Source organism: Phoenix dactylifera, chromosome 2 (genome assembly GCF_051530095.1).
Source record: "Phoenix dactylifera cultivar Ajwa chromosome 2, Ajwa_hap1_PhDact_Kaust_v1.1, whole genome shotgun sequence".
NCBI classification, from domain to species: Eukaryota; Viridiplantae; Streptophyta; class Magnoliopsida; order Arecales; family Arecaceae; genus Phoenix; species Phoenix dactylifera.
In genome coordinates this window covers 48,245,830-48,272,322 of record NC_143191.1, presented here as the reverse complement: position 1 = coordinate 48,272,322, position 26,493 = coordinate 48,245,830, and the positions used below count along the sequence as shown (strand labels likewise).

General features: G+C 48.5%; 2 protein-coding genes across 4 annotated transcripts; both read right to left on the bottom strand.

Annotated features, from left to right (window-relative positions):
• Nucleotides 1-22: 22 nt before the first annotated feature.
• Nucleotides 23-17,918, bottom strand: LOC120107657 (nifU-like protein 3, chloroplastic). The gene is made up of 4 exons (XM_039121019.3): nucleotides 17,131-17,918; nucleotides 16,912-16,987; nucleotides 16,541-16,836; nucleotides 23-407 (listed from the first exon to the last, which is right to left on the bottom strand). The coding sequence occupies exons 1-4, from the start codon at nucleotides 17,239-17,241 to the stop codon at nucleotides 216-218; spliced, it is 675 nt and encodes a 224-aa protein (XP_038976947.3). The 5' UTR covers nucleotides 17,242-17,918; the 3' UTR covers nucleotides 23-215.
• Nucleotides 17,919-18,054: 136 nt separating this feature from the next.
• Nucleotides 18,055-26,250, bottom strand: LOC120107658 (putative protein-S-isoprenylcysteine O-methyltransferase). Of its 3 annotated transcripts, XR_005509353.3 has the most exons (6): nucleotides 26,025-26,250; nucleotides 20,578-20,821; nucleotides 19,836-19,906; nucleotides 19,039-19,167; nucleotides 18,701-18,803; nucleotides 18,055-18,582 (listed from the first exon to the last, which is right to left on the bottom strand). XR_005509353.3 is itself a non-coding variant. In XM_039121021.3 (5 exons), the coding sequence occupies exons 1-4, from the start codon at nucleotides 26,146-26,148 to the stop codon at nucleotides 18,713-18,715; spliced, it is 588 nt and encodes a 195-aa protein (XP_038976949.3). In that variant the 5' UTR covers nucleotides 26,149-26,248; the 3' UTR covers nucleotides 18,055-18,582; nucleotides 18,705-18,712. The 3 variants fall into 3 exon arrangements, 2 of the variants coding, with proteins under 2 accessions (XP_038976949.3, XP_038976948.3); XM_039121021.3 differs by lacking the exon at nucleotides 19,836-19,906 and having other exon boundaries at nucleotides 18,705-18,803; nucleotides 26,025-26,248; XM_039121020.3 differs by lacking the exon at nucleotides 19,836-19,906 and having other exon boundaries at nucleotides 26,025-26,247.
• Between the last annotated feature and the right edge of the window lie 243 nt (nucleotides 26,251-26,493).

Below are 26,493 nucleotides of genomic sequence, written 5' to 3'. Positions count from 1 at the left end.
CCCCTATAAGAACTCAACCATGTAGAGCTGAATGTAAGAAAGTTAAATTATCTCATACAGTGTAAAAGTGGGAATAATCCCAGTTACTGAATGTTAGTCTATTGAGTGATAACACTCAGACCTTCAATTCTGGGATGACTGAATGGCTGATTGCTTTGTGATGATACAATATATCAAGATTGCTTGAGGACATTTGGGACTAGGAATTAAGATTACTACTCTGTCAGCTGGACAGCTGCGATTGAAGGGATTTTTTCTCTTAGCTTCTGCGTCAGAGCTACACGGACCGTCATAACCCCAGCAGCAGGTCCACTCAATCGAACCTTCACAGCATAGCCATCAATCTGAACAAGCTCCAGCAAACCACCTCCTGTGCCCGAAAGGTAGGGTCTTATCTCTGCGAGAACCTAAAGATGAAATTGGGTTGCATTAGAGGAAATATGTACAACTATCCAGCAAAACTGCTCCTTCATGCCAATCATAAAATCATGCAAGTTTACTCCCAAGCAGCAACGAGATGTACTTCTTAAATAAGAATCCAGTGAAATTTATAGATTCAAAACAGGAAGCTAGTGACTGGTCAATCTTTCTTCTTTTTTTTTGAAATTTATGCACAAGTAAATCTTCAAAAATCAAAGTTTCCCCTTGTCTCCAATATATCCCTACAGCAACTATGAGAACTCCAACATAAATTACAGGTGTAAAATCTGAATTATTAGATTACTTATGGAGAAAAATACATAGTTATCATGGAAGCCACCCAATTTTCTAGTCCTTGTACCAAAAGAGCATATATTTATAGCAATGATAGTAGATGTTACACAGCTAAATTAAACTGAATCATAAATATATAGTCTGTTTATTTTCTGTGATATAGGTAATTGATCTCCATACTTTTGCTTGTGTTTTCTAGATTTTCTATTTTGTTACTAACCCGTGCATGCAGGCGCGTTCTGAAGTCCCACTCCAAAGTAAAATGAGGTGGAGGGTTATAGTTTGAGTGCAGCCATGACTTCGCATGCAGGAGTCAGAATGGCTTCTATTAGAGATGTTGGAAAGCTAGCTACAAGATCTATAATGCACTAATGTGCTATAGTAAATAGAGTGGAACAGATTTTCCAAGATATGGTTGTTGGAATGGGTTAATCTTATTTAATGTCAATGTATGTTACTTTTATCAGCTCTGCGCAGATTGTTTCAGACTGCAGTGCAACTGAGAAATTGTTTGAAGCTGAATGATTGGTTGCTTAGCAATCTCACATATCTTTCAGTGAATGAACCGTTTCAGTAAAATTGAAACTTCTAGCTTAGTTATGGAGATACTACAAGAAATAATCAGATTTGGAGCTCATTTGGTCTTTTTGGGCTGCATTCTACTTTTTAAGGTTTTTCATGAAATTAGATATTTATCTTCGAGGGTGAAGATAATGGCCACCTTTCTTCATGTTTCCTATAGTGTCAAATTATGGCTGCTTTAGTTTGTATGGCATGTCTCCATATAATATTTTGCTCTGAAACTGGAATTAATTGTTTCTCATTTGATCAGTATCAGCAGCAATGGTCTTGGCTATTTGAGCTGCCGAAAAAGTGTGATAAGCAAAACCATAATATCAACTCTACAAGTCAGTGTTACCATAAAAATCAAGAATAACTCACCCCACCCCCTTCTCTCTCGAAGGGAGCTTTATATGTACTCCGTGTAAATTCCTCATGAAAAAGCAAATGCTTCAATTGCAAAAAGGAACAGACATATTTAACTTTGAAGAGTCCCAACAAAAACAGTGCTCACTCAAATATCTCACCAACTGGTTGAGATACCTAATTTTATAGAACAGAACCTTGTCAATCAGATTTGGAATGTTAGGTTGATTGTATATATTGATGCAATTTCTTTGGTTTAATGGTCTCCTGTCTGTGTAGTTGCATAGGAATATTAATTACCGAATATTTTTAAAAATAGGTTCATTTATGAACCTATACCCCAACCTGGCCAGCCCCAAGTTCACCACATAATTATCATCGAGGCTTAACTTAATCAGTCCGTATAGGAGGTCAGTATTTTTTAATCAAATTGTATGGGAGATAAGTAATACTGCCATTCACCTCTTTACATGTACTAACATGCTTTATACGATCACATTTCAATAGGGTCCATGGTCATCACATCCCAACCCAAGAATTTCCTATTTATGAGTACACATTATATGATCCACATCAGTTATTCTCACAAATTATCGAGTCATTGCATATCCAGTCATGTAATGAAGTCTCCTTTTGGTTTTTCTCGCAGAAATTTTCTTAGTTTTCTTCATCATTGCATAGCGATGTTCCATGATGAAACCTTCTGGCTTTCTTCACATGATGTTCCTATTGTGAGGAAAGTAGTGATGGGGGAAAAAGTGGACCACCCCACAAAATACAATTGAAGCACCTGAATCCTACGGCAAGCGTAATCCCGACAAGCATAACACCGACAAGCACGATCTCGGCAGGCACGACCTCGGCAGGAATGACCTCGGCATGCATGGTTTTGGCTGAGTAAAGCCTGATTGACCTCGAGCCGACCCCAACTCCACCAACAGTCAAGCTGGTCCGCCTAAGGAAAGGACCACCTAATCCTCCATATCCGGGATCAAATCCTACAATCTCTGCCACAACGGCTGTCAATATATGAATTCATGCAATCTCAATCGATCGTCAGCTAGCCCAAAATTTCGGGCCATCTAAGGTAATTCATTTAAACCAAAATTCGTGCAATCACGTTTGATTGCGTGTAACCCCTACACTCCCTCCTATAAAAGGGGGGGACTCTAGGGAGAGGATCTTCTCCCCGAGCCAAAAAACACCTTTCTATTAAAATATATCCAAAGTTCCTTTCTGACTTAAGCATCCGAGGGTCTTCGCCGGATCCCTCGGCCAAAGACTTTTTGCAAGTCCGCTGGAGACAGCCGTCCGCCACCGCGCCGGCAGCAGAAGCTCCTCCTCCTCGGTTCGTGGTCACCTCCGGGTCTATTTTTCAGCAGCAGGAAGCATAACAAAAATGTTGAACTGTTGTATTGGATATTAGAAAGAACAAAGGCCATGAACAGGTCAAGCTCTTCAGATGAAGAATGATATACATATAGTGAGAAGCTAGAAAAGAACATGTGCCACTTTCTAGTTCAACACTAGTTATACAAAGTGGTCACAACTAGCTGAATTAACGGATTGACATTCATATACTAATGGCATGGCATGGCTTGTGGGTGACAACAATCTTACATCAAAATTTACCCAGTACTTCGATTTTCAGGATAGATCTGCTGATAAAATGCGATTTCAAGTATCCTTAAAATCTTGGGCCTCTGGAAATTTGGATAATATGTGTTGCTGGAAATTGGACCCGGGGGCAATCTTCGGTCGAGGAGAGGGAGCGGCGAGTTCTCACGGCGGGGCGGCGGTCCGTCGGCGAGCGGTGTCCTCTGTCTGGTGTGATCGGGGAGAAGGAGCAGCTGGTCCTCGTGGCGAGGCGGCGATCCGTCAGCTGGCGGCGTCCTCCGTCTGGGTGCCTGCACACGAACCGGTGGCCGGGTTTTCCGGCGCCGGCCCTCCGACGCTCAAGTCAGGGAGGGGGCGAATAGTGTAAAAAGGGAGATAAATAGTGTCTGTAGAGTGCATCCATCTTCCAATCCCCTCCTGAGAGGCCAAGGCTCCCTTTTATAGGCGGGGGTCGGTTTACCTGCGATGTAACAGGGCGAGGCCGTAGTACGGCTCGGCATGTTGTTCGGGTCGGCGCACGGTCGGGCGAATCATTGCACCGATGTCGGCGGTGAGGGCATCGTACAACCCGAACTAGCACGCTACCAGGCGAATTATTGCATTGGTGTCGGAGGTATGGTCGGGATCAGAGACTTATCATAGTCGACTAGACTCTACTGGGCTAATTTGCCGTGGAGAGCTGAGAGTCCGTAGATGACAGGAGCCATGCGCATTAATTGTGGAGTAAGCCGGAGATCCGCATTTATTGTGGAGTAAGCCGGAGATCCGCATTAATTGTGGAGTAAGCCAGAGATCCTCATTAATTGTGGAGTAAGCCGGAGATCCGCATTTATTGTGGAGTAAGCCGGAGGTCCGCATTTATTGTGGAGTAAGCCAGAGGTTTACAGCGATCATGCGCAATAAATGCCAGAGGGGCGTCAGGGTATGGTCTTCGGCCGGACCTCAGAGGTGCACGGCCGTAGTAGGTGGCTGACAAGAGTAGACCTCGAACATCGGGGTTTTTCTCGGATCGGAGGTCTCGAGATCGGTCGTCTTAAGGTCGGGCGTCGCGAGGTCGGACGCCGACTTCGGCCGTCCAGGGTCGGAGGTCGTGCGGCTCCTTAGGGACATTTGCGTCATTTGGGAAAAATCTTGTTCCCCCCAACACTACCCCCCGACTTCCGAGTTCGAGCGGCTCGTGGGCTCGGACGTGGGAAGTAAAGTCTATCATTAAAGTTGGGGGGGGGGGGGCGAATCTCGTCCGCGTCCTTACGCTTCTCGGAGTTTTCATGGTGAAACCTGCGCCCTTTGGCGTCTCGAGGCTGCTTTATTCAGCGAGCTTATGATGAAGCTCGTATCATTACGCTTCTTGAAGCGGGGGTGGCGTCTCTTGAATTGCCGAGGTTGCTTTGCGGCGGATTAAGGATGGGGGTCCTCGAGCTCGTCGAGGCGGTGTCTCCATCCCGTAATCGAGACCCCTTACTCATCAATGAGTGTGCCGTTGCGGGGTCTAAAGCGGACACGCGGCATGACCTAAGGTCGGACGCTTCCGCTTTCGTGTTACTGGATCATAATTCCGGGGAGGTGGAGGCCACATCGGGGCTCCACGTGTCCCAGATCTTATTAAATGAGGGGAGCGGGGGTGGCGTCCGCTCGTTCCTCAAGACAATTTGATTTTGCGGACCCATGATGAGGCCCCGAGATTCGATGGGACAACGCTTCGATTTCGTAGCCGATTTATTAATCCGGAATGAATACGGTGCCTCGGCTTCCGAGGTCGACACGTGGCGCAACCCGATCGGGGGATGGGAACCGACCCCGTTGATCTGGGCCGTCAGGGGGGTCTATATAAACCCCTCGAGGTTGCCCTAAAGGTCTTGTTTGGCTGCTTCTTATTTTCGTTGTCTTTCTCCCTTGCTTCCTCCCTCCACCGAACCTTGCCGTCGGTGCCCGGAGCGATTTCCGGCGATGTCCAGTAGGTTCCTACCCCGTGATTGCTAGAGTTCCTCTTTTCTTCTCCTCCCCAGCTTCCATTCGCTGTTTTTAATTTTTATTTCGTTCTTCTGTGGGAATGGGTTTGGGTCCTGAGGAAGTGGGGTCGAGCCTGTCGGGGGAGGAGTTGGAGCTGATCCGCTCCCGGTTCTTCTTCCAGCCCGGGTTTCGTCTTGAAACTGCGGGGCCGGGGGACAGGGTGACGCAGCCGCCCCCAGGTCGGATCGCGGTCTACCGCGAGACACTTTGGGCTGGCCTGCGTTTTCCCGCCCACGAGTTCGTGAGCAACCTGCTGGCCAAGTACCAGCTTGTCCCGGCGCAGTTGGCTCCGAACTCGTGGAGGACCATAATCGGGTTCTTGTCCCTGTGCCTCGGGCACGGGGTCCCGATCTCGGTAGGTCTCTTCCGCCGGTGTTTTCTGTTAAAGAAGAACCCGGCGGACGCAGGGTGGCTATACTTCGTCTTTCGGGGCGGTATATCACTCTTCCAGGGTGCCCCTTCCTCGATTCATGAGTGGAAGGGGAAATTTTTCTTCCTGGCGTCCGAGGCGCCTTGGGGGTTCGACCCGAGGTGGGGGAACCCTCGGTTGAAGGCCCTCAATAAGCTCTCTGAGCCCTCGAGGAGGGAGCTGAGGACCCTGGACTCTCTGCGAGCCCTCGGGAGGGGCAACGACCTGACCGAGCTCCTGCGGGAGGACGCCCTGGCGAGCGTGGGTCTGAGCTCGGCGCGCCCCGAGGGTAAGGGTGGTTACGTTACTTTCTTTTCTCGTTCTTTGGTTTTACTGCCACTGGTCTAACACTTAACGAAATTTTTGATTTCAGATATTCCCCATATGCCGACCAGCAACACATCACTTTTTTCCCGCCTGAGAAGGCGAGAGGCCGAGGCCGGGGGAGCCATACCCCAGCCTCGGAAGAGGGCGAGGACAGACGGCGCTTCTACGTCGGCCGGGACGAGTGGCCCCGAGGCGGGGACCTCCACAGCTGACCCGAGGCGGGCGCGGGTCGCCATTGAGGCGGGTGCATCGGCCCCTCCTTGCCCTACCCCCCTTGCCCAGCGGGGGGAGTCGTCCATGGCCCGGCCGCGGCGGCCAGAACCCGGGCTTACTCGAGGCCCCGAAGCGAGCGGCTCCGGGACCTCGGGCTCGATCGTGCCGAGCTCTTCCCGGGCTTTCCGAGAAGATTCAGTCGAGCCGGGCTCCTCTATTCCCGAGGGGAGTTCGGCCTTTCATGATGCCGAGGTCGCGCGTTCCGTGTTGCGGCGTGCGATGCTTCCAGCGGACCGGGCTGAGTTCCGGAACATTCCGTTGGAGGTCGTCAACAGTGCTTACTGCAACACCGCCCGGGTAAGCTTCCTTCTTAATTTCCTTAAGCTACTAGCGAACTTGTGTGTTTTTCAACTCATGATATCTTCGTTTCTTTCTTTTCAGCATGTCCACGAGCTCGACGCCTTGGTGTTTATCGCCCAAGGCTGTCAAGAGGAGGCCTGGCGGCTCGGCCGACAATTGGAGCCGGCCAAGAAGAGAGTCGCCGAGCTGGAGGCGGCGTTGGCCGAGGCCGAAGCTCGGAGGGCGGCCACCGAGGCCGAGCGCCTTGCTATGGCGGAGGCGCTTGAAGAGGAAAAGGCTGCTCATGCCCTGACCAGGTCGGCCATGCGCGGTACGGAGGCGCGGTTGGGGGAGGTCCAGGCCGAGGTCGCGGCCCTCAAGTATGAGGACGGGGTTTCCCGTCTCCGAATCGAGCAACTCGAGGCCCGAGAGCGGAGGGCACTTGAGCGGGCTGACCATGCCGTGGAACTCTTCAAGGAGTCGCAAGAGTTCCGCGACATGTTGGAGGAGGAGACGGTGGACGGGTTCCTCCGGGGCTTTGAGAACTTCCGGCTGCAGATGCGCCGGTACTGCCCTCAGTACGACCTCTCGACAGTCCGTCCGAGGGAGGACCTGGGCTGGGGGTCCGACGCGGAAGGCCTCCCCGCCATTTTGACATCCGAGGCGGGAATATACGAACAAGACCCCGCCGAGCCTTCGACGGGGGCGGCCGAGGCGGTCGGTGCCATGGACGCGGCTCCGGCGGCCGAGACGGACGCCGTCCCGGAGGCGGTACCTGAGGCCCCTGCCCCCGACCCCGAGCCTGTGCCGGCCGAAGACCCCAAGATCATCAATGTGCCGGACGACCCCCCGGATGTTGCTCCCGCCGCTTAGGACTTAGCGTATATCTTATTTTTTCTTTCTCTTTTTCCATTGTATCCGAGGTCGGCCCTTGAGTGGCCGACTTCCAATTTTGTAATTGGCCTTCCGGCCCTTTGTCAATGAAAAAATATTTTTGTCATTCTGTGTTCATCTTTCCCTCTGTTGTTGTGGATGAGGCTAGAGCCTTAGCTAACCGCCTTGACGACCTCTAACTTTGTAATTTAATTTTCGGGCTGCTTAACGAAGTTGCCCCTTTTTCCCGGGCTACGCCTTAGCCTTCTCGGATTCCAGTCATTCCGACCGAAGGGAGCTCCGAGTCTTAGGTTTTTTAGAAAATTTCTCTAAGTCCTATAACTCGGATCTGAGAGTCGTGGAAGTCATCACGTTTAGCTTTTAGGAAAATCCCCAGGCATTGAGGTCGGGCCTTAGTCCTTCAAGTAAGACCGAACTAGGTCTGTGCGTGCTGCTATTCGGGGAGTTTAGTCGGGTTTCCGAACTCAACTCTGAACCCCTCGTAGGGAGCGCGGGCTAATAAACAAGTTATTGCCGAAGGTTTTCGTAGTTATCGTTCTCGGATTCTGCCGAGATTTCGGTGAGCAAGGCTGGGATTTCCAAAGATTGCCTTGGTACCCGTGTTTGGCTGGTACACTCGTGGTCGGGACCACTTTCTCAGCCAGACATCGGAGTTTACGTAGAAGAGCCGAGTTGGGCCCTAATTTATGAAGCCTTTGTACAAATTGCGGAGACTTGATGAACGGAGCATGCATAATGTAGTTAGGGGGTCGGTCTTAAGCCGACCTATTGGAGAAGCCCGGCTTCGGGGCGGGATAAGACTCCAACGTTGGATGAGATTCCGCTCAGCAGTATGTAGATAAAATTTGACAAAGAGGGCGTCTAGTTAGATGTACCTCTTGCATTCTTAGAGTTATGCTTTGCATGGTGGAGTAGGTTGCCTCCCTTCCTCGTCGACCTCCGGAGTCATTCTTGACTTTAAGGGGGCTCGGGCTTCTCACGGACCCAACGGCGTCTGCCGAGGTTGAGAGGATTTGGGGAGGCTTTATTGATTTGTAGCTCTTTGCGAGGTCAAGGAAGCTTGAGACCCTATGGTCGGACCTCGGGGCGCCCCAGCCTTGGTCGAGGGATCTTGTGTCAGGTCGGCGAGTCCGTGGACGCTTTGCGGACCTGTGGTGCCTCCCGAGGTCGAGGGAGTCTGGTTCTCTACGGTCGACCCTCGGGGCGTCCCAACCTTAGTCGAGGGATCTTTCGTCAGGTCGGCAGGTCTGGGTACGCTCTACCGACCTGCGGCGCTTCCCGAGGTCGAGGGAGTCTGATTCTCTACGGTCGACCCTCGGGGCATCCCGACCTTAGTCGGGGGAAAGCTCGCTTCGGGGATCGGGGATCGTCGACCGCTCCCGGAGGTCCACTTTGTGGCGCCCCGGGTGGAGCCACCCTTTCCACCCCTTACGGCTTCTTCCCGAGGTCGAGGGAGTCTGGTTCTCTACGGTCGACCCTCGGGGCATCCCGACCTTAGTCGGGGGATCTTTCGTCAGGTCGGCGGGTCTGGGTATGCTCTACCGACCTGCGACGCTTCCCGAGGTCGAGGGAGTCTGGTTCTCTACGGTCGACCCTCGGGGTATCCCGACCTTAGTCGGGGGAAAGCTCGCTTCGGGGATCGGGGATCGTCGACCGCTCCCGGGGGTCCACTTTGTGGCGCCCCGGGTGGAGCCACCCTTTCCACCCCTTACGGCTTCTTCCCGAGGTCGAGGGAGTCTGGTTCTCTACGGTCGACCCTCGGGGCATCCCGACCTTAGTCAGGGGAAAGCTCGCTTCGGAGATCGGGGATCGTCGACCGCTCCCGGGGGTCCACTTTGTGGCGCCCCGGGTGGAGCCACCCTTTCCACCCCTTACGGCTTCTTTCCGAGGTCGAGGGAGTCTGGTTCTCTACGGTCGACCCTCGGGGCATCCCGACCTTAGTCGAGGGATTCTTGCGCCAAGCCGATGTTTCATCGTCCTGCGATACTTCTCGAGGTCGAGGGAGTTTGGGACTCTACGGTCGAGCCTCGAGGCGTCCCGATTTTGGCCGGAGAATCTGAGGATCACAGACGACCCAACGTTAGAAGAGAGTTACAGCCATCAAGATGGGAGAATTATTTGCAAAAAGGAAGCTGAGTCCATTGTCCTGATTGTCATGAACCCCTAGGGGTTTTACTGGTAGTACATTCGTAGATTCTCGGAGTTCCAGCTTCGCGGGATCAGGGTCCCCTCTAGGGACTTTAATTTATAGGCCCCTGGTCGTTGCACCCGGGCGATCTGATACGGCCCTTCCCAATTTGGGGCGAGCTTCCCTTGCTCGGTCGGTTGAGAAGCCTCGACTCTCCTGAGGACGAGGTCCCCCACTTTGAAGAGCTTGGGCTTGACTCTGGCGTTGTAGTATTGGGCCGTTCGCTGTTGGTATCTCGCCATGCGGACCCGGGCGACCTCTCTTGTCTCTTCGACAAGATCCAAGTTGCTCCTGAGCTGGGAGGAATTGGTGTCGGGGTCGTAATGCTCCACTCTTGGAGAAGGCAGGCCGATCTCCAACGGGATGACGGCCTCAGTGCCGTATGCCAGGTTGAAGGGGGTCTCTCCCGTGGGCAGTTGGAACGTGGTCCGGTACGCCCAAAGGACATTGTACAAGTCCTCAACCCACTGTCCTTTGGACCGATCAAGCCTAGCCTTGAGCCCCTGCAAAATAGTGCGGTTAGTTACCTCAGTTTCCCCGTTTATCTGGGGGTGAGCGACTGAGGTGAAACGGTGATCAATGCCAAGCTCAGAGCAAAATTTCCTGAAATGAACATTGTCAAATTGTCGACCATTGTCGGATATAAGGATACGGGGTAGTCCGAATCTGCAGATTATGGACTTCCACACGAAGTCCCACATCTTTGGCTCGGTGATCCGGGCGACGGGTTCGGCCTCGACCCATTTGGTGAAGTAGTCGATGGAGACGACCAGGAACTTTCTCTGTCCGGTGGCCAGGGAAAAGGGCCCCAGGATGTCGATCCCCCATTGGGCAAACGGCCAGGGGGCGATGATGGAAGTCAGCAAAGCTGAAGGTCGGCGCTGGACATTGGCGTTTCGTTGGCACCGATTGCACTTCCGGACGAAATCCGTTGCATCCCTCTGGAGTGTGGGCCAATAATATCCTTGTCGCAGGACCTTATGGGCTAATGCGCGACCCCCCAGGTGATTTCCGCAGATCCCTTCATGGACCTCTCGGAGGGCATAGTCCGCCTCGGAGGGGCGGAGGCATCTGAGAAGGGGAGAAGTAAACGATCGCCGATAAAGTCTATTCTCGTACAAGACATACCGGGGGGCCTGGCGCTTGATTCGGCGAGCCTCCGTCTCGTCGTGAGGTAGGGTTCCGTCCTGAAGGTAGCAGACGAGCCCATCGATCCAGCTTGGCTCGGAGTCGATGCACATGGTGGGCTCGGGTTCCTCCGTGCTGGGGATCTGGAGGTACTCGAGCGTTGTTCCCTTGGGAAGCTCGCTCATGCGGGAAGTTGCCAATTTGGATAGTTGGTCTGCCCTGAGGTTTTCCGCTCTGGGAATGTACTGAATATTGAAAGAATTCAGGGCAGACGTGAGTTCCCGCACCTTTTGGAGATACTTTTGCATGGATGGCTCTTTAGCTTCGAAGTCTCCTCGAATTTGGTTCACCACCAGCTGGGAGTCGCTGAAGGCCGTCAGGTCTCCCACTTTTAGTTCTTTCGCCAGCTTGAGCCCGACGATGAGAGCCTCATACTCGGCCTCATTGTTCGAGGCCGGAAATTCGAGGCGCAAAGCTTGCTCGGCCACCACTCCGTCTGGACTGGTGAGGATAAGTCCGGCCCCGCTGCCCCCCGAGGTCGAAGACCCGTCCGAGTGCAGGACCCATGGCTGCCTCGGGGCCTCCTCCACGGATTCGGGTGGCCGCTCGGGGTTGTCTGAAAGGGTGCACTCCACGATGAAGTCGGCGAGTATCTGAGCTTTGATAGTCGGCCTGGGCCGATATTCGAGGTCGAATTTCTCGAGCTCGACCGCCCATTTGGCGATCCTCCCCGCACGATCCGACCTCTGCAATATTTGCTTCATAGGCTGGTCGGTCAATATAGCTATCGTGTGGGCTTGGAAGTAAGGCCTGAGTCTCCGCGCCAAGATGATGAGAGCGAAGATGGTCTTCTCAAGTTTAGAATATCGGGTCTCAGCATCCCTGAGAACCCGGCTGGTGTAATAGACCGGCTTTTGGAGCTTGTCCTCTTCCCGGACGAGGACTGAGCTCACTGCAGCCGGGGAGACGGCCAAATATAAGTAAAGGATCTCGCCTTTCTGGGGCTTGGTGAGCAGTGGGGGAGAGGCCAGAAGGCTCCGAAGCTCTTCAAAGGCCTGCTGGCATTCTTCTGTCCACCGGAAGTCTTTCGGCCGTTTGAGGCTCTTAAAGAAGGAGAGGCAGCGCTCGGCTGACCGAGAGACAAACCTTCCCAGGGCGGCAACCCGCCCCGCGAGCCGTTGCACCTCCTTAACTGTCTTCGGAGGCAACATCTCTTGCAGTGCCCGGATTTTCTCCGGGTTGGCTTCAATTCCGCGCTGGGTCACTATGAAACCCAGGAACTTGCCCGAGGTGACCCCGAACGCGCACTTCGCCGGGTTAAGCTTCATTTGATATCTCCTGAGCTTGGCGAATGTCTCATTGAGATCGGCAATGTGGTGTTCCGCCGCTCGGCTCTTCACCAGCATGTCGTCCACATAGACTTCCATGTTCCGGCCGATCTGGTCTTTAAAAATTTGGCTACCAGTCTCTGATAGGTGGCCCTAGCGTTTTTCAGGCCAAAGGGCATCACCTTGTAGCAGTAGGTGCCCTTGTCGGTGATGAAGGCCGTCTTTTCCTCGTCTTCCGGCGCCATTCGAATTTGATTGTACCCTAAAAAGGCGTCCATAAAAGTTAGCAGCTGGTGTCCTGAAGTGGAGTCGACGAGCTGGTCGATGCTCGGGAGGGGAAAGCTGTCTTTCGGGCAGGCCTTGTTTAGGTCGGTGTAGTCCACGCACATACGCCACTTCCCGTTGGCCTTCTTTACGAGGACTACGTTGGCGAGCCAATCCGGGTAGGAGACCTCCCGGATGAAGCCGGCCCCGAGGAGTTTGTCCACCTCCTCAGCCGCAGCTCGTTGTCGTTCTGGGGTGGAGCCTCTTTTCTTCTGCTTTACAGGCCTGCTGGTTGGCCACACCTGGAGTCGGTGGACCATGACCTCAGGGTCAATTCCTGGCACGTCCGCGGGCGACCAGGCGAAGACGTCAGCGTTGTCCCGCAGGAAGCTGACGAGGCGATCCCTCTCGTGGGCACCGAGGCCGGAGCCGACCTGCACGGTTAGCTCGGGAAAATTTTCTTGTAGTGGGATTTGAATAAGGAGCTCACCGGGCTCTACTTGCTTCTTCCAGAGGGTGTCCCTCGCATCGAGGGTTTCTATGGGCAGCGAAGGGCCCATCGGGTGGTCCGGCGCCTTGGTCGGTTGCTCTGCTGTGTGGGCTACCATGTAGCATTGCTTGGCGATCAGCTGGTCTCCGCGGACCTCGCCTACTCCTTGGCCGGTGGGGAAACGCACGAGCAAATGGCGAGTTGAAACCACGGCTCGAAGGGCGTTTAGCCCAGGGCGCCCAAGGATGGCGTTATAGACCGAGGGCAGACGGACCACCAGGAAGTCCATCCTCACGGTGCTCTCCCGGGGGGCGAGGCCGACTGTGACAAGGAAGCTAGCCTCACCTTCAACCGGGACCGCATCTCCGGTAAACCCAACCAATGGGGCATTGACTCTCCGGAGATACCCTTCCGTCACTCCCATTTTTTGGTAGGCATGATAATACAAAATGTTGGCTGAGCTTCCATTGTCAACTAGGACACGCTTTACATCAAACCTGTTTACAATCATAGAGATGACCACAGCGTCATCATGAGGGGTTTCGACCCCTTCTAAGTCCTCGTCCGAGAACGAGATGACTTCACCAGTACGTGGGCGCTTCGGGGGTGCTCCCTGGGCGGCTGTTCCTGCCGAGGCCCGCCCAATCATGTTGATGGTACAGGCGATGGGCCTGTTGTCGCCCGGATTTTCGGTTGGTGCGACATTCTCCGCCGGCCTCCTTTCCTCATGTCGGTTCCTCACGAACCGGTCGAGTACTCCCCGCTGGATGAGCGCTTCTATCTCGTCCCGGAGTTAGAAGCAGTCCTCCGTGTCGTGCCCGCGATCTCGGTGGAAGCGGCAATACTTCCTGGGATTTCGGGGGAATCCCGTGTCTCGCATGGGGGGCGGGGGTCGGAAGAAGTCCCGACCCTCGATTTCCATCAGGATTTCGGCCCGGGGAGCGTTGACGGGTGTATAGTTCTCGTACTTCCCCGGGTACGTCCGAGGCCGTGGTGGGGACCTCGGTCGAGGAGGGGTCCTCTGCTGAGGTCGCCTCTGCTGTCGGGGCGGACTTCTCAGTCTGGGGAGACTCTTCTCTCGGCGGGGAGACCGGCTCCTTTGCCGGCCGCGCTCCTCGCGGCGCTTCTTCCGCTTCTTCGAGGCGGGCTCGATTGCTCCCCGCCTGGAGGCGACTGCCTCCTCGGCCTTGGCATACTTCCGGGCTCGGGCCAACATTTCGGTGAAGTCGGCCGGGAAGCTCTTCTCTACGGAGAAGAGGAATTGGTAGGAGCGAACCCCAGTCTTCAGAGCCGACATGGCTATCGACTGGTCTAGCTCGCGAACCTCCCATGTAGCAGCGGTGAAGCGATCCAGGTACTCCTTGAGGGACTCCCCCTCTTTCTGTTTGATGTCGAGGAGGGAGTCTGACGTCCGTCGCTGGCGCCGGCTGGCAGCGAAGTTGGTAGCGAACTGCCTGCCGAGTTGCTCAAAAGAGGACACCGTGTTCGGCTTCAGTCCCGAAAACCAAAGCCGAGCGGTCCCTCGGAGGGTTGCTGGGAAGGCCTTGCAGAGTATGGCCTCCGAGGACCCTTGTAGGGCCATGAGGGCCCGATAGCTCTCCAGGTGGTCGAGAGGGTCAGTTGTCCCGCTGTAGGGTTCCACTTGAGGCATTTTGAACCTCGCGGGAACCGGCTCATCCTCGATCTGGCGGGAAAAGGGGGACTTGGTAGTGAACTCAAAGTCTCCCTCTTGTCTTGCCTTCTTGCTGTGGAGCGCCGCAATCTGGCGCTCCAGATACTCAACTTTCCGGTCGAGCTCCCCCATCCGTGGGATTGTCGCTGTGGTTTGCGCCGGCTCACGGTGGTCTGGGGCTGACTCTGCCTCAGAAAGCTGGGGCCTCTGGTCGAAACCTTCTCCCGGTAACTCCCTCCAGGGAGAAGCTCGTTCTCCGTTGTTGGCTCTGGAGGAGCCATGCAAGTTTTGGCTTGGGAAAACCGGGCCGTTGGGGAAACACTCCGGCGGGGCCTGGGCCCGTGGGGGGAGCGTAGGTAAGGCTTCCTCGCGCCGCAGACCCTGAACGGCGGCGGCCAGGGCCTGGACTTGCTGTACCAGGGCGTCGAACTATTCCGGCTGGACTTGAGGAGCTGGGTCAGCCGGAGTTGGAGAATTTTGGACGGAGTGTCCAGGGCTTTGTGGGGGACGCCGGGAGATGTTAGAGGCACCCTTACTTCTCAACTTCATGACTGCTACTCGGGCCCTTCCTCTAGCGCCAACTGTTGCTGGAAATTGGACCCGGGGGCAATCTTCGGTCGAGGAGAGGGAGCGGCGAGTTCTCACGGCGGGGCGGCGGTCCGTCGGCGAGCGGCGTCCTCTGTCTGGTGTGATCGGGGAGAAGGAGCAGCTGGTCCTCGTGGCGAGGCGGCGATCCGTCAGCTGGCGGCGTCCTCCGTCTGGGTGCCTGCACACGAACCGGTGGCCGGGTTTTCCGGCGCCGGCCCTCCGACGCTCAAGTCAGGGAGGGGGCGAATAGTGTAAAAAGGGAGATAAATAGTGTCTGTAGAGTGCATCCATCTTCCAATCCCCTCCTGAGAGGCCAAGGCTCCCTTTTATAGGCGGGGGTCGGTTTACCTGCGATGTAACAGGGCGAGGCCGTAGTACGGCTCGGCATGTTGTTCGGGTCGGCGCACGGTCGGGCGAATCATTGCACCGATGTCGGCGGTGAGGGCGTCGTACAACCCGAACTAGCACGCTACCAGGCGAATTATTGCATTGGTGTCGGAGGTATGGTCGGGATCAGAGACTTATCATAGTCGACTAGACTCTGCTGGGCTAATTTGCCGTGGAGAGCTGAGAGTCCGTAGATGACAGGAGCCATGCGCATTAATTGTGGAGTAAGCCGGAGATCCGCATTTATTGTGGAGTAAGCCGGAGATCCGCATTAATTGTGGAGTAAGCCGGAGATCCTCATTAATTGTGGAGTAAGCCGGAGATCCGCATTAGTAAGCCGGAGGTCCGCATTTATTGTGGAGTAAGCCGGAGGTCCGCATTTATTGTGGAGTAAGCCAGAGGTTTACAGCGATCATGCGCAATAAATACCAGAGGGGCGTCAGGGTATGGTCTTCGGCCGGACCTCAGAGGTGCACGGCCGTAGTAGGTGGCTGACAAGAGTAGACCTCGAACATCGGGGTTTTTCTCGGATCGGAGGTCTCGAGATCGGTCGTCTTGAGGTCGGGCGTCGCGAGGTCGGACGCCGACTTCGGCCGTCCAGGGTCGGAGGTCGTGCGGCTCCTTAGGGACATTTGCGTCATTTGGGAAAAATCTTGTTCCCCCCAACAATATGGATTTCCACAAGCCTCTAAATTGTTTGAGCATCCTGTTTGCTTCTTCCCACCTTCCCAATTGTGCGCGAGACAACTCATGGGGAAGCATGTTTTATGTCGAAACAGTCGTAAGTCAATAGCGCAAACCTATGTTCATTCAAACATTTTTAGCATTTAAGGTGGTGAGAAGATTGCATGGGCCTTGATAACTTGTATTCGTGACGGTGGACAAAGATTAAAACAGACCGAACAATCTGAAATTGTTAGTTTCATCGATTTCCTACCGCTGTTCAAAACTAGTAATCTGCATTCTAGGTTTGAAATGCACTATTTTTCATCAAAAGAAAAGTTTAAATGCATGAAATTGGCATCAAGCTACGGCAATGGCTAACCTTTTCTACGTTCTCCTCATTGAGATCGAGCCCGGTCTCGCTATCAAGGATTTGCTCGACCGCTTGAATTTCTGGGATCTTGTCCATGAGGCGCGTCTCGATGCCCATCTTCAAAGTCATCGTCGAGCTCGGGCACGACCCGCACGCGCCTTGCAGCTTCAACACCACGACGAGGCCGTCAATCTCCTGCAGGGCCACATTCCCTCCATCCGCCATCAAGCTCGGCCTCACCTGGTCCAGAACCATCTCAACATTCTCTTCAGTCAATGGCAGGACACAGACCGCCGAGCTCGATCCTAATTCCAACCATGGGAATCCGTTACATCAAAGAACCATATATCATCGTCCAAATAAACCTAATCATTGCTTACCTGCCCCTCTTCGTCTTCTTCTCCCCCGATGCCGAGCGAATTGGAAAGAACGCCTGAGGTCGGTTTGGCCTCTGCTCTGTTTCCAAGTTTATCCGAAAGAGGAATGGATGATGATAAGCAGGATGATTGGCTTGTTTAACACTACTTTCTCCATCAGACGGCCGAAAAGAGAAGAGTATTTATTGGAATAACATGAAGCCAGGGCAGGAAGAGGAGTACCTTGGGGAAGCTCAAGTGGGAAGTAGAGATGCGTTGAGATGGAGGAGGGAATGGGTTGATTGCCGCTGTTGAGCTCGGTCCCTGCAGACGGGCTGACGACAAGAATCCCATCTATCTATTTTTCTCTTTCTTTTCCTCCTCCCTCCTATTTCTCCCCGCTCTCTAGTGGTCCATAATCCATTAATATGAGAACAGGACACTAGTTGGATTTGGACAAGAAGGGGGTGCGTGGGGAGAGAGAGGAGTTTTGAGAGGGATGGTATGTGGATAGGATTCGTTCTCCTCTCTCAGCCGCTGCCGTGCTCTCCCTCCTCTTCCTCGGGTGGGAAACGGAGTGCCACGTAAGCTTAGTTGTTAAATCCGGATGCGCAGATAGTTAGATTTCCATGCGGGCACCGCGGATCGAGTTTGTTCCGTACCCGCACAGAAGCATCTATGCGTGCCCATCGTGCCTTTTGAAAATGGTGCGAGCACGAACCTGCTCTTTTCCTCAACATTGTTAACATCCACTCACTGATAGGAACATTATTTAGCGAACGAGAATTGATTAAGCCTACGCAGGATTCATTAAGCCAACACGAAGTAGCTGATTGGGTTGATGATTATGATAACGTCCCCCTACCGACGAAGGAGCTGCGAGCCCTACAGATTCATGGAAAACCTTGCGACGTGATCTCACTTTATGGCAGCAATAAGGGCATCTTTGCTTTTCTTCTCAAAAGCTACAAGCAGATGCGAATTCACCGATGTTTTCTATTGGCTGCAGAAGATGCAGCAAGGGTTGATGTGGTTCCTTCTTGCCGGGCAGTGGTCTTCAATAAGGACTGCAGAGCCTCGAGTTACAAATATATACACACGTAGGAAGGTAACAATTCACGATTGTATTAGTTACAGAGTCATGGTCAACATGCACATGCATGCACCTTGGGAATGAGATTCAGACATTGATTACAAGTCTTTTTTTCGTTCGAATACAATGGAGTACAACAAGTCTTGAAATCACATAGAGCGAACCAAACGACTATGAAATCTCTCTCAATGCTGGTAGCTACTACAGGAAGGAAGTTGTAGAAACCTCAGGGCACGCACATACAGAATTTCAGACAACTAAATTTGGTAACTCACTTTGAACAGAAACAAAAAATGACTGCTGCTGTGCTGGATGAGAAAAGCCTAGCATACTGTTTGGGACAGGACTGTTACTAATCAAGCATCTTCAGCCACTGCTCAGACCTGGCAGCTCCTTTCTAAGACCAAGGATCCATAAGCGAGAGACTGAATTTCAACTTATCCACAACTCCCCACCATCATTTGGCCGGTTAAGTATGCCAAAATTTACTGCATAGATCAATTGATACGTGCCTTGAATGTGTTTCCTGCATCCTTCACACAGCCAGATAGCAAACAAGTTGATGCTGAAGCAGACATTTTCCCATTTGGTAAGAAGTCAATCTGCAATCATAGTGCAGAGTTATAGACTAATTTTCACTTTCCTAGAAATTTTTATCTGCTAGCTTTCGAAAAGCTGCAGGGAAACTCAAAAAGAAACAAGACAAATGCTCAATTATACTTGCACAGCTTCTCATTTTATGAAAGGAAGTCCAGAAGGAACTCGCCGTGCATATTCCACATACTGGGAGCCAAAAAACTGCCTCAAGAAGAACTCTTCAAATCTATTTCAGAGTTAAGGATTAGTATTTAAAAAATGTATATGACTAAACTAAAAATCAACCTTTTAGTTCAATAGCATGCTAGGTTCAATCTATCAAAGATGGAAATATCCCTGTTAACTCAGGAACTGTGGCAACAAACTCTTCTATCTAGTCAATCGTCTCAAAATGAAAAGCACACTAAAGACAGCAATAAAGGCAATATGATTTAATCATTTTTGCTTGCCAAAATGGATACCGTATCCTCCTATAAAAGAATCGCCAGGTGACCATTGTAAAGGCTACGATGCATATGGGATTGCAGAGCATAAGCTGAGTTCCAGTTGCCCAGATAAAAAAGCCACAATACCCTGGATGGCGCATGAATCTGTTTCATTGAATACATATTAGACAACTATTATATGATGACTAGTTGATTCCATTAGAAGCAAATAGTAGAAATAGCAAGTATACTATGTCAAATGCAGGACTCAGGCTCTAGCAATGAAAAGTTTGCTTGGGATTAGTTTATGCAAGATCTCCCTCATCAATTTTTGGGATCATGCTGATACAAGGCTTATAGCCTAAGAAACATTGGGGTAGGGATTTGGCTGGGAGAGGCCCACCCCTTTATTATCCCATAAAGCAGCAGTGCAGAACATAAGTACATCTAAAATATAGAAGAACAAGCTGTCTTATACCACCTCAGACCTTATAGCAGATACTAACAAATTATGAGCTCTGAGAACAAAAAGAAATCCCAACTTCCAAGGAAAAGAAAAGAAAGGTAAAAATAAAGAAAGAAAGAGAAGGATTTTTTTTTTTTGGAAAATAAAAGATTAAATACCGTAATCAAACTACAGCAGCATCCTGAAGCATTTCTCTTTTCTGAGTAATTAGGCCATTAATCTAATTGATAATGTACAGAAAAAAGTCACATGATAAGAAGGATGAAACCTAAATAGAGATTTACTTTATTTTCTTTAGACGAATATCATTTACATAGCTTACTCAAACCATTATATTTTTAACAACCAAACCTGAAATTTTACTCACCTGAATTGCTGTATTTTGCAGAGCTCCTTAATAGTACAGCTTCTAATTCTTTTTCTAAATCTGGCATGTGTCTATACAAAAAGTAAAAAAAAAAAAACAGTTGAAACATATTAATAAGTATCCAACATCTTAACCTTTAAATTGAACACCTTATCCTCATCAGACTTTAGAATTTAGAGCCTTGATCAGGTTAATCCTAATATAAGATAATTTTAAAATCAGTCAATATTCCCTCTCCTCATGAGTAAAATTAACAAGTTCTTAAATTTCTTTCCTCCTCCCTCTTCTTTTGATTCTGTTGGGTTGGGAGCACGTGCAGGAGATCTGTTAGCAGTCCTAGTTGGAATACTTTAATTTACCAGCACTATCCACACCACAAATCAGCATGCAGGGATACTGATGCATCCTTGGTACTTTAGCATACTGGTTTCATGTGGCTCCCATTCCACTAACTAAAACAAGTTAGCTGCATGAAATGTATATTCAGTTACAAACTGGAAAAACTGATGCAGGTCAAAGATCAAGAGGCTCCTAATCAACAAGAATATTATCTGCACTACTATTTTCAACTTATCCAGCAAGGAAACTATTTTATTCTACCTAGTGAATCAGTGATTATTCAATAAGAACTTGTATCTATATGCAAGTAGCTTATTCAAAGTAAATTCTGATCATACCATAACATTTAGAGTTCTTTGCAATACTGTAAACATTGTGATGAATTTCTTCATTAAGAAATTACCTATAAATTCCATGAGTGATCAACTGATGGTGATTTTCATAATAAACTCTGATGGTGTGTGTGAAGGAACGGCGAGCCGTTAAAACAGCAGCTTTCCGTATGACCTCCCCTATTATTACCATCATAAGGCCAATGTTGCTCATCCACCAATTCTCCTTCAATTCTGGAAAGAAGACTAGCTCTATCTTGTACTCTAGCAATGCACAAATCATTGCAACAGCATATTGCTTGCTAATCAAAAGTGCTGCAAGAGGACCAAATTATAACAAAAACAAATTATAAGAAAGAAAATCAAAGAAACACATATTCATTTATAAATTAGTTGTGCTCACACCAAAATAAATATGCAGACACGTGTCCAATCTGTTCTATGTTGTGAAGCACATCATCAATGAGCAAACTTTAGGGAATTTTTAATGGAAAACTATGTTTAACTATAAATTATTACATTTACCTATCAACCAAACACATTAGGAAAGTGCCTATAGATCAAAATACTTGTTAATCATGAGTTTGACGGGATACTGTAAAAGACTGCTCTCCTATCAACTGTCATTTCTTTTAGTTTATTCTTAGAAGTAGTTGGCACATGCTTTCATACTTGCTATACACATTATTTATAACAGATCTCAACCACAGACTTGTTTAACATTAGTCAGCAATTCAAAGGAATTCAATTCATGAGTGACAGTATTTGATATTTGCTATTTGTGACATCATGCATGCATGATTGTCTTAAGAATGACCAATGATAAAATAATAAGGGAATGCGATAGTCATTTCTTCAACATTTCAACCACGGAACTTTCTCCCTGGTGTGAGCTAAGGGTGTATGGTATTTTGCTCAATAAGCTGATAGACAAATAATTTCATGAGACCAAAATCTAAGCTTTAATAGCCACTAGATAGTTCACCAGATTTAGAAGAAAGAAAGGGGTGTTGTTTCATCTCTTGAATTGTCATTAGAGGTTAATTATGGTTACTTATAATAATCTTGCTTACCTCTCAATTCTTTTCTCTTATTTTCATTAGTGAAATACAGTTATAGATAGGATACTGCATATCTTCGCCATTTGCATGTCACTGCTCCTGAAATTTCAGCTTATAGGTTTGTCGTATCACTCTCCATCATTCATGAGCATTTGGTTCATTGAAGCATCAATTTGAATCGTTCTTCAGTTCTGACCTGTAATCAACTGCTGTATCATTTGTTTGTGTGCCTGAATTCTTTTCTAGTTCAATCTAGTTTCATTTGATTGTTCCGAACATGTTTCATAGGTACCAAATCTTGCAAGATACTACGAATACATTCTTCATAGAGATCCCATAAGGAGGTCTATATGTTGCACCCTTTTGGCTTATTTCATTTTCAACATTTTCAGTGTCCTCATTTGAGCTATGGTCCCATATATGACCATAATGCCTAATTTTACTTTTATCAGAAGACTCAGAGCAAAGAGCCAAAAACGGTGGGCAATTTTGGATTACTCAAAATGTAGTGTCTTAGACCTATATTAACCCATTACTTGAATGAATCGGTCGTTGACATGCTAAACCTAGACACAACCCCTGAGACACGACCCATTATCACCTCTCCCATTCCTTCTGCAGAAATGGATCATAGTTCGGCAATGTGCTCACACATGAAGCCGCCTCCTCTACTTCTTTCTGTATTTTGTGGGGTGCGGAGGGAGTATTGGTGGGGTTGGCTGCAGCAGCGGGAGGCAAGACCCATATTGCCATAGCCCACATCTTGTACACTAATTATACATTGGCCAAACATTAAGAAGCATTCAACACTCCTATAAATTAGCCATGTCTTGCCTCAGCGCAGTTGATTGAGAATCAGTGTTGGGTTCTTAACCTGGACATTTGCTGGAGAAAGAAGCAGGACAAGTGAACTTCTGTCCACAAGGTGGTGCATCAACATGAGTTCATGCATCTCTAGAATGCAAGGCATGTAAGATGGCTTCTTCTGTTTGGTTCCATTCATGTGCATCTATCATGTGGCTGGCATACGTAAAACCAACATGTTAGATAACTTGCCCTTTGCAAGTATAGTGCATGTGAATGTGAACCATATCCTACCATATACTATATTGATATAGTGAATTGAAAAAATATCCAAGTACAGTAATCTGATGCGGTGACAGAACCCTTCTTGATATAGAATTAGGTTCTGAATGCCTATGAGTGCCAATATATGGTGTTGTAGTACTTGCATGTGAATATGAACCATATCCTAGTACACCAATTTGACTTGGTGACAACACTTGTTTTTTAAATTTAGCAATCGAGATATGAATTCATGTTGGATATTCCATGACTATAACTTCTTTCGTGGCCCATAAAGGGTGTGGCATAGGTATATGAAGGTGGGTGTCAGAAAGAAAGATTGTAGCTTGGGTATGTCCATTTTCTCATGACAACAGAAGCGATGCGCATGGCAGCTTGCTGGAGTATTGTCCACCTGAGGTTCAGGATCCAATCCCTTCATGAAATAAATAACTCGTGATTTGGAAATATTAATGATTAGCATCCATCTCTGAAACACTTAAAAGGATGCAGAGGCAGCTCCAGTTCCAAATCACAAGGTATGGTTTCGGATAATATTCAATTAAAAATTTAATTAAAAATTTAATTAAAAATTTAATTAAAAATTTAATATCTTAGATGATCAGACCAAATAAGGGCACAAAAAAGTAGCAACGAACAATATGAGAAAATTAAATAGAGCACAAGAGTTTATAGAACATAACTGGAATATATAGGGTCCATCGACCTTAGGGATCTACTACAACAAATACTGAACTAAATCACATAGGTTCGTTATAAACTACATAACATTAAAGAGCTTCCCAGTTCTTCAAAAATGCAATTGTGGATAAATTGCTTCGTAGGATTTCAGTTTTTTGCATCATTAGCTTCACAGTGATGTAAATTGTGTTTCAAATGCATATCAAACAATTTACATGCCTAAATGTGCCAAAATGGTGTAAATTGACAAATAAATTATGTCACATGCCTTTGGTTCACCATGTTCCAGTCATAGGGAACCTTACATTTATCATGACCACATCAGGGAGAGAAACATGGACTTTCATTAGCCTCTTTCAGACATGAGTCCTTACCTTAACATCTATGTTTAGATCAGTTTAAAACTAATGGATACTTTATCAAAAATTGCAGCTAGCAAGTAGGTGTTTTTGATCTGGTGGTGATCGAGCTCGGCATTAGAGATAGTGACTCTGGCATTAAGTGGCAAGCAGGGAGACGGGTATTACGATATCAGAGTGCTTTTCTGTTTCTCCCAGGCTGTGGCCCATCAAAGTGTCTCAGCAACCAAAGAGCTGGTCGAGTTCATGCCAGCCTAGCTTCATTTTTGGTCAAACCAATTTACCATTTACTCACAATCCACAAGAAAAGCAATCTGATACTTTGATGTATATCTGCATTCTTGATATTAAAGACTTCTTTACTAATGTACACTTCAACAATTAGGTCAAAATAAATGGAATTATTATTGCATAATCTCATGCTACTTTTTAAACCCAAAATGTTTGTCTATAGGTTCTTGCGATATTCATGGGAATAAATGTAAGATTCCAATATAATTGATTGGTGATAAATTGAGCCAAGAAAACGAGGAAGAATCAACTATTTCATATGTAGCCACATTTACATTACTTTAACCCTATAAGAGGACTACATTATGACAGGATCATCACATTTTAGCAAAGTGAACCATGCATATTGGAAGAAGCAAAACCTCCACTGACTTTCAAAGCATGTCCACCTGACCTATGAGCGTGGCTCCCCGGTTCTACCTCCAACAGCAGCCAACCCATGCTTCTTGGGGGCCATTTCTTTCCAAAAAAATCTCCTCTTGGGGAAAAGCAGCCACCACTAGAGGAGAACAAATTAGAAGAAAAAAAATCATGCCTGATTAGCTCTAGTGAGGCCCCAGAGGAAATCGATGTCTAGCACTAACTCTCCTTTGTCTTCTAATTCAACCAACCAAAAACTTGCCATCATGACTACTTATCATTAAATTAGTGATAAGATCTCCTTAAAGAATTTTAAATATTGGCACTTAGCCACTGCGTATTTGGGTTATACAGAATTATCCGATCACAGACTCTGAAATTTCAGTAAATAGTAATCTAACTGTACTAAAAAACAAAATGACCTTTAAACAAGCCCGTTAACAACTTTAGATATGCAAAAAATAAATAAAGAAAGAAAGAAAGAAAGTCAAACAGTGATACAGCACTACTTTACAAACAGTGATGCATGGGGGAACATCAAAAGAGATACCAATGTGCTGATACTTATAACCCCCATGAGGCTGCACATCCATACTAACACTTGCTTCTTAAGTTTCATAGAAAGATATGGATTTTCAAAGTCCCATAACAGTACCAAAAAGAAATATATTAAGGGGAGAAAAGAATAAAGAGAGCACAGACCATCCAATAGAACAAGTGAAATACTTGAGATGCTTATGCATCCTAAACCACCCAACTGCTATACTATCTTCACTCACACTATTTACATCCTAGTGAAACAAAAATTTCCAAATGTAGATTCTCTATCTTTGAGGAATCTACCCTGTGAAATCAAATCTAGTATATCTGCATTTATTTTTTTAAGGAAAAAAAAACAAGGGCATGGTTCTCGTTCTAACACAACTATACTACTAAAAATGAGATATAACTAATATTGAAACAGAAACGTCACTAATTTTTTCCAAGATCATCTCACGGGCAGAACTAGCATCTTCTACAGCTTATATCTCTTATCTGACAGAGACCTAGCCTTTGAAACCTCAAGACAAAGAACATCCTCCAATCACTCTTGTCACATGCTGTGGAATTTATAGAAATTATCACGCGCGTCTTGTCTAGGACTTGAGATATCGCATATTCTTGAGCTATGTCAAACACACATATCAGGTTCTGCTTTGAACTCCCTAAGTCACCAAATCTCGCATGCACACAGTCTTCCAGAATTCATGCAAGAAATCCACAAAAGAAGAAATAACAAAAATCATATCAACAAAATTCGATCAAACAGACGGGTCAATGTCCTGCAATCCCGGTATAATTTAAAAGATTTTTAATTTTCTTGCACCTAAAACCCTGATTTGTTTTTTTGAGATTAGGAGGAGCTAATCCCCACCTTCTACCCTAGACCACCACCCCAGATGACTCCAAAAGGATTCAAACCCCGTCCCCAAGAGGCAAGAGGTGATACCCGTCGAGCATGCACTTGGTGGTTGATTCACCAAATCTTGAATCCAAGAAATCCACCAACACAAGAAAACAATGAAATCAAACCAGGAAATGAAATTAAAGGGTACAATTAGTTCCAATCAAGAAAGTCGAGTTACCGAAAACCAAATCCCTAGCGAGAGAGAAAAGGAAGGTGAGAGAAAAAACGCTTACAGCTCAAGGTTACGCTGGAGCGGCCGTGGATGGAGGCGGCGAGGATGTACTCGGAGCCATGGAAGAAAAGAACCGCGGCGAGGAATCGCAATAGCTGGATGCGGGCGGCTAAACCCAGTGCCATCTCCGCTCTTCTCGCCGGAGATCAGATCGCTCCGCCCCCGTCTTCAACGCCAATCGTGGATTTCGGCTTCAGGATATTTGCCGATTTTGGCCCGTTTTGTTTTCAGCGGTAAAGGCCCTTTGTATTACATGGCTAGAAGCCCCAAGCTTGAATCCCGTCCGTTTCACTGATTAAGGCCCATGATTGGTTGGGCCCCAGTCCAAATAGTGGGCTGTCTGTGGGAATTACAAAACTTGGCCAGGCCAATTAGATTTGGACACAAAGAAGGTGCAATTTAGCGACCGTTTTGAGCTGAACTTGACATCGGGTACAATTCCCATACTATAGCCAAAGTTTAGCTGATTT